Consider the following 7351-nt stretch of genomic DNA (forward strand, 5'->3'; position numbering starts at 1 on the left):
GAGTTGGCGTGAGCCGGCTCACAGTTTTTTTAGCCTCCGGCTCACAGATTTTTGCCTTAGCTCAGGAAGGATGCCCCCCGGATGCCCCCCGGACTTCCAGGCTCCTGCAAGGTTGCAGGACAGACCCGGGCCAGGCGCGCGCACCATTCACCGGGAGATCCCTTCTACTTTCCTTCTTTGGAGGTTTGTTTGGGATTGAGTGCCGGAGACCCAGTGTTCCCTCTAAGCTGAGTTGGCGTGAGCCAGCTCACAGTTTTTTTAGCCTCCGGCTCACAGATTTTTGCCTTAGCTCAGGAAGGGTGCCCCCCGGACTTCCAGGCTCCTGCAAGGTTGCAGGACAGACCCGGGCCAGGCGCGCGCACCATTCACCGGGAGATCCCTTCTACTTTCCTTCTTTGGAGGTTTGTTTGGGATTGAGTGCCGGAGACCCAGTGTTCCCTCTAAGCTGAGTTGGCGTGAGCCGGCTCACAGTTTTTTTAGCCTCCGGCTCACAGATTTTTGCCTTAGCTCAGGAAGGGTGCCCCCCGGACTTCCAGGCTCCTGCAAGGTTGCAGGACAGACCCGGGCCAGGCGCGCGCACCATTCACCGGGAGATCCCTTCTAAAGACTCCACGGCTTAGAGGGAACATTGGCTGGAGTCCGTGGGGTTTCCTTCGGAGTCGCGTTGATGGTGTTTGCGGGAGGAGAAGAGAGCCAGAGCTGGCAGAGTTCTCCCTGGTTCTTTCTCCACGAGACCTTAAATCCTGGTTCAACCCTGTCCCTGAACTTACATTCTGCACTACACGCGAGTTCACCCCTGTAATTATCTTGGGGTGTCTTTTGTTTCCACATTACACTGACGTCACCCCGGTTTCGCCCCACACTTGTCCCGGGGTAAACCGATGCCCATCCGTACTCAAAGCCATTAAAAATGAAGTACAGTTAGATAAACATAGCACAACTTTAAAATGTGAGATGGTGAAAGGCGATTTACACTTTATATCAGAGTCTGTTTGGTATAGTGTGGTTAGGAGCACAGACTCTAATCTGGGAGAACTGGGTTTGATTCCCCACTCCTCCACGTGTTGTGGGGAGGGGAAGGGAAAAGAGATTGTAAACTGCTCTGAGACTCCTTCAAGTAGTGAAGGGTGAGGTATAAATTCAACCTCCTCCTCCTCCTTCTCCTCTTTATTATCTACTTTATTTGTACCCTGCCTTCGTCTGCAATGAGGACCAAAAGCCACTTACATTGTTCTCCTCTCACCCATTTTATCACCACAACAACACTGTGAGGTAGGTTAGGCTGCCGGCATGTATAGGCTAGCCCAAGGCTTCTATGGCTGAATGGCAATTTGAGCCTGGGTTTCCCAGAACTTAGTCCAACGTTTTAACTACTACGCCGCGCTAGCTCTCCCAGTGCACAGTCTGTCAATGGCTATTAGCTATGACGACTGAGGGGAACCTCCAAGTTCAGAGGCACCAATCCTCCAAATCCCAGAGCCGGGAGACGACATCAAGGGAAGGCCTCGGTCTCTCTGCCCTGTTATTGGCTGTCCAGAGGCACTGGTTGGGTTACTGTGTGAGACAGGATGCTGGACTAGTGATCGATCCAGCAGGGCTCTTCTTATAGTCCACATTTTAATCACTTTGGGAAAGAGGAAAATAAGTTCCTATGAGGAAAGGTTAAGGCGCTTAGGGCTCTTTAGCTTGGAGAAACGACGACTGAGGGGTGACATGATTGAGGTTTATAAGATTATGCATGGGAAAGAGCAGGTAGAGAAAGAGGTACTTTTCTCCCTTTCTCACAATACAAGAACCCGTGGGCACTCCATGAAATTGCTGAGCGGCCACACTAGCTCTCCCAGTGCACAGTCTATCAATGGCTATTAGCTATGACGACTGAGGGGAACCTCCAAGTTCAGAGGCACTAATCCTCCAAATCCTAGAGCCGGGAGATGACATCAAGGGAAGGCCTCGGTCTCTCTGCCCTGTTATTGGCCGTCCAGAGGCACTGGTTGGGTTACTGTGGGAGACGGGATGCTGGACTAGTGATTGATCCAGCAGGGCTCTTCTTATAGTCCACATTTTAATCACTTTTGGGAGAGAGGAAAATAAGTTCTCCTTGTCAACTCTCTCCACTCCATGTGTAATTTTATAAACCAGGGTACATCTAGGGCAGAGGTGGCGAACCTATGGCACGGGTGCCAGAGGTGGCACTCAGAGCCCTCTCTGTGGGCACGTGTGCCATCGCCCCAGCCAGGCCCAGACCATCATTAAAGTCTCGAATTCTCTGCCAAATAATTTTAAGTAAGTGAAAGCATTTGGGATTGCTTTCCTTACTTTGTTTGGATCATCTTAAGTTAATGTATGAGCTGTTTTTTCTAAAGTACAACCTCAGTATTCAGGTTAAATTGCCGTGTTGGCACTTTGCGATAAAGAAGTGGATTTTGGGTCGCAGTTTGGGCACTCGGTCTCTAAAAGGTTCGCCATCGCTGATCTAGAGGATAAAGTTTGAATCCAGTGGCACCTTTAAGACCAACACAGTTTTATTCTGGGTATCAGCTTTCATGGGCAGGCGCGCTTCTACAGATGACATCTGAAGCTGGTACCCAGAATAAAACTTGGCTGGTCTTAAAGGTGCCACTGGACTCAAACTGTGTCCTGCTGTCTCAGACCACTACGGCTACCTACCTGAATACATCTCGGGGATGTCGGCTATCATTAATTTTGTGGTGCATAACGTGTGCTTTTAATTCTCTTTTTAAAGATGTACAATGTCTTTCCACGCTGGACGAGGGTGTCCCCGGAGCAGAGGAGGAGGGGGCACAGTGAGGGCCTCGACGCAGACTTTTCGACCCCAGAACTTGAGACAGCTCCATCCGCAGCAGCCTTCGGTTCAGTATTCGTACGACCAGCAATCCGTGACTCCGTCTGCCGCCTACTCGAGTCCTCCTGCTACGACCTATGTGCCTCCTAGACCGGATTTTGTTCCGTATCCACCACCCATCCCCCCGTCTCCTCCGGGTACCGTAAGCCAATGTCCCCCGCAGCCTCCCTATGCCGGCCACCAAGTGAGACAGAGTTTCCCACTCCCTCCTTGCTTCCCCCCGGCTCCACCACCTGTCCCGACCCCTGGCAACCCCCCAGTTCCGGCAACTGCAACCGGGCAGAACACGTTTCCTTACATGTTGCCCCCTCCATCCATACCGCTCCCCCTTCCCCCGCCAATCATTCCTCAGCCGGTGAATTACCAGCCTGTGTACTCCCCGGCCTATCCGCAGCATACCTTGCCCCCTCCTAACTTTAACAATTACCAGCACAACGCAAACTCTTACCAAAGCGGCAGCACCAACACAAACAGCAGCGTCGGCAGCACCGGCGCGAATTTTCGGCACTCGAGTCAGTATTCGGCGGAAAAGTCTCCGAATGAACGGAGGTCCCCCGAGAGGGGGAAACACTATGAAGAGCATCGTCACCGGGACCACTGTCGTGGGCACGGAGATCGGCATCGGTCCACCAACCACGCCGAGCGGCGGGACCGCGGGAGAAGCCTGGACCGGAGGCGGCAAGAAAGTAGTCGGCATCGGTCGGAGTACGTCAGGGGAAGGACTCCGCCCCGCCACAGAAGCTATGAATGGTACAGGTGAGCGGGTGTGAATTTGTTTACGATAGATAGAGGGGGGTTGCAGTATGATAATAATAAACACGATAGAACTACTGCTAACTGTGCAAACTATGCATAATCCAATTCGTATTAATGCAACAACAACGTATCTAATCCATTGCTCAAATATGCTTTACAGCAAATAAGGACGTCACAAGATGAAAATGAAGACGTCAACAGATGAAAATGGACGAACTCCACCAGAGTTGATATTCGTTTCGAGGCGTCTTTTTCATACACAAAACCTCATACAGCTGTGCATCCACATGGTCATAAATCTTCCAAATTGGACTGATCTTTACAAAATCTTTACAAATGGGACTGATCAGTCCGTTCTTGATGTTGTGGCTAAGAGCATTTTGTGAATAACTTCAAAACGTATAGGAACAAAGGAAAGTCCAATTTGGAAGATTTATGACCATGTGGATGCACAGCTGTATGAGGTTTTGTGTATGAAAAAGACGCCTTGAAACGAATATCAACTCCGGGGGAGTTCGTCCATTTTCATCTGTTGACGTCTTCATTTTCATCTTGTGACGTCCTTATTTTCTGTAAAGCATATTTGAACAGTGGATTAGATATGTTGTTGTTGCATTTATACAAATTGGATTATGCATAGTTTGCACAGTTTGCAGTAGTAAATCTGTTTACAGCTGAGACGTGTGTCCCACCCTGTGGCCAGGTAAATTCCGGGTGACAAAAGCGTAAACTGTTTTCCATTGCAAAACCTTGTGAGTTTAGTCAGAGTGATGGAAAATGGCTGCCCCAGTCGCACCACCTCAAAGAAGAGGGGGCTGCACTGTTGCCTCCATGCTTGAGGGGGGAGGACGGGAAACGGATGGAGGCTCAGTTAATTATTCTCAGCATTAAGAACATAAGAACCTAAGAGACGCCAATATTGAATCAGGCCAAACGCCCATCCAGCCCAACACTCTGTATCACACACTGGCCAGAAATACCAGGTGACATCAGGTACACCAGTGGGGCCAGGACACTAGAAACCCTCCCACTGTTGCCCCCCCCCCAAGCACCAAGAAGACAGAGCATCACTTGCCCCAGAGTCCCTATCTATACCTTGTGCCCATAGCCACTGATGGACCTCTGCTCCATATGCTTATCCAATTCCCTCTTGAAGCCGTCCATGCTTGTAGCCGCCACCACTTCCTGTGGCAGTGAATCCCATGTGTTCATCACTCTTTGGGTGAAGAAGTACTTCCTTTGATCCGTTCTAACCCGACCGCTCAGCAATTTCATGGAGTGCCCACGTGTTCTTGTATTGTGAGAAAGGGAGAAAAGTACCTCTTTCTCTACCTGCTCTTTCCCATGCATAATCTTATAAACCTCAATCTTATAAACCTCAATCATGTCACCCCTCCGCAGCTGAAAAGGGTACATTTGATTTTGATATATATTCCCTTCACTGGGTCTTCCCCTGGAATTAAACCCACACAAATGGTGACCCTGTAAACTGAGTTTGTTATTCTAGTTTGGTCCTTGCATCTGTTAAACACCTTTTATTAGGCTTATGCTAATTTGCCGCTCACCCAACGTTCTGTATGGACTGGTAATTGCCATTTGATTGTATCTGAAGACGTGTGCTTGCCCCCGAAAGCTTATATCTTGAATAAAACTTTGTTGGTCTTAAAGGTGTCCCACTGGACTCGAACTTTGTTTTGCTGCTTCAGACCCCTCCTCCCGGAATCTGCCCCAAAGTTAAACAGTGACGTTCACAGCTGAACAGAGATTTCGATGCCAGTCTCTACACTCAGAGTTCAGTGCGCTTCCCGCTGCAGCATACCGGCTTTCATCTACAGGACCCAAGCAAATGGAGATATTCCCAGAGGGGAGTGGTCTTAATGTGGTACAGCAAAAGTAAACAGGAATCGTATCCCGCTTTCAATATTGCCAAATATTTATTCCAGCATAAGCGTTTGTGGACTAGTACGTAATTTCTTGTGTGTTCATCTTGAAAGTGTCGTAAGACTCCTGTTTGTTTTTGCAGGGAGGCAGAGTTGCTCAAAGGTGTGTCCTCTCTAGGTCTGAATGTGTCATCTGACACCTCGGTTTAGAGGTTGTCGTTCTAGAACTATTGTATTTTTAAAGGTGTCTGCCCCTCATGGTTGTGGGTGTTGGACATGGGAGTGTAACAGGAGTTCACTGTTTTCCACATTGATTAGTGGAGCTAAATCTCGAATTATGATGTTCTTGAGAATAAACAATTTACATCACAGGTTTGTAGTAGGCATCGTTCGAGTCTTCTTTTGCAGTTTCTTTCAGATATTATCAGCTGTGAAGTAGCTCACCTTATGTGGTAGGGGGAACTGCTGGCTACTCACCGTGACTAGACTGAGAAATAGTGTTACTTATCTGCCTTTGTTATTTGAAACAACATTCATCTATGCCAAACTTATGTATTGCTCATCCACCTTACCTGACATTTATTACTTTATTTGAAATATTTACACGCTCCTTTTCAGCACCAAAAGAGTTTTCCAAAGTGGCTTACAAGATCATAATGCCCAAAGACCTGTGAAAAACCACAGAATCGCACCCCAAAAATGAAACAAAGATTTGATCAGCAGCACATTAAACCCCCACCGGAGTCCAGTTATAGCATCCATATAAAAAAATAAAACTGAATCACCGTCATCTTTTATGATTATGATCTTTTAGCTCCAGAATCCTTAGACTGGTAACATATTTGGATCTCCCCTTGTTATTTAGTATCAGAGTTTACCAAAAAGGAGAAGCAGGATTTTAATATTTCTTAATTTAAACTCTTAAAGGGACCGACCGAGGGACAGACACCGTCACCGTGACAGCCGACGGTCGACTTCTACGGAGAGATCTTATAGAAAAGATCACAAGCGAACAGGAAGGTAAACTGGGTTATTTTGCCTCAGAGATGCTGTTGGGTAGCCATTGGTTATTTGCTTTGGGCAGAAGGACGCACACTTTCACAGAACTGCTGTCCTGTTAGACAGCGTCTCTTGTCCTGAAAAGCGTTATCAATTTTTTAATGGCGGCAAAAACATTAATTGCCCTTAATTGGAAACTTACCAAAATTCCTACACTAGCGCAATGGAAGTCAAAAGTATGGGACAATATAATCTCGGACAAAACCTCAATCCAAATATCTTTAAACGACAAACACAAATTTGTTACTGATTTTACTGAAAAATGGTTTGTGTTTTTTGAATACATTAATGCTGATCAATCCCAAAGTTTCAAGCTACCAAAAAAGTATACAGATTTTGTATTTTATTAATATGTTCTTTGTAGAGTTATTATTGATCCTGAATATGTATGTGTATTGGTTACATGTACTGTAACTACTTGAATTTCTCCGTAACTTTCTATGAGCCTTCGGGGTAGGGCGGGATATAAATGTAAATATAAATAAAAATAAATAAAATAATGTTTTATTTGTATCTTTATAAAATTTATAAAAATGTTTTAAAAAGCGTTAATAAGTAGAAGAGGAGGAGGAGGAGATTGGATTTATACCCCGCCCTCCACTTGGAGTCTCAGAGCAGCTTACGAACTCCATTCCCTTCCCCTCCCCACAACAGACACCTTGTGAGGTAGGTGGGGCTGAGAGAGCTCTGACAGAAACTGCCCTTTCAAGGACAGCTCTGACAGAACTGTGGCTTGCCCAAGGTCATCTAGCAGGTGTGAGTGGAGGAGTGGGGAATCAAACCCGGTTCT

General features: G+C 47.0%; 1 protein-coding gene across 1 annotated transcript in view; it reads left to right on the forward strand.

The window, feature by feature from the left end:
• The first annotated feature begins 2751 nt into the window (after positions 1 to 2751).
• The window catches only part of DROSHA (drosha, ribonuclease type III), a 155264-nt gene continuing 150664 nt past the window's right edge, over positions 2752 to 7351 (forward strand). The window contains exons 1-2 of the mRNA XM_015408795.1: positions 2752 to 3622; positions 6430 to 6522. Of these exons, the coding sequence (XP_015264281.1) occupies positions 2754 to 3622; positions 6430 to 6522 (962 nt within the window). The 5' untranslated portion in view covers positions 2752 to 2753. The remainder of the gene's footprint in view (positions 3623 to 6429; positions 6523 to 7351) is intronic.

The sequence above is a fragment of the Gekko japonicus genome, unplaced genomic scaffold (genome assembly GCF_001447785.1).
Source record: "Gekko japonicus isolate JY-2015 unplaced genomic scaffold, Gekko_japonicus_V1.1 scaffold3176, whole genome shotgun sequence".
Lineage (NCBI taxonomy): Eukaryota > Metazoa > Chordata > Lepidosauria > Squamata > Gekkonidae > Gekko > Gekko japonicus.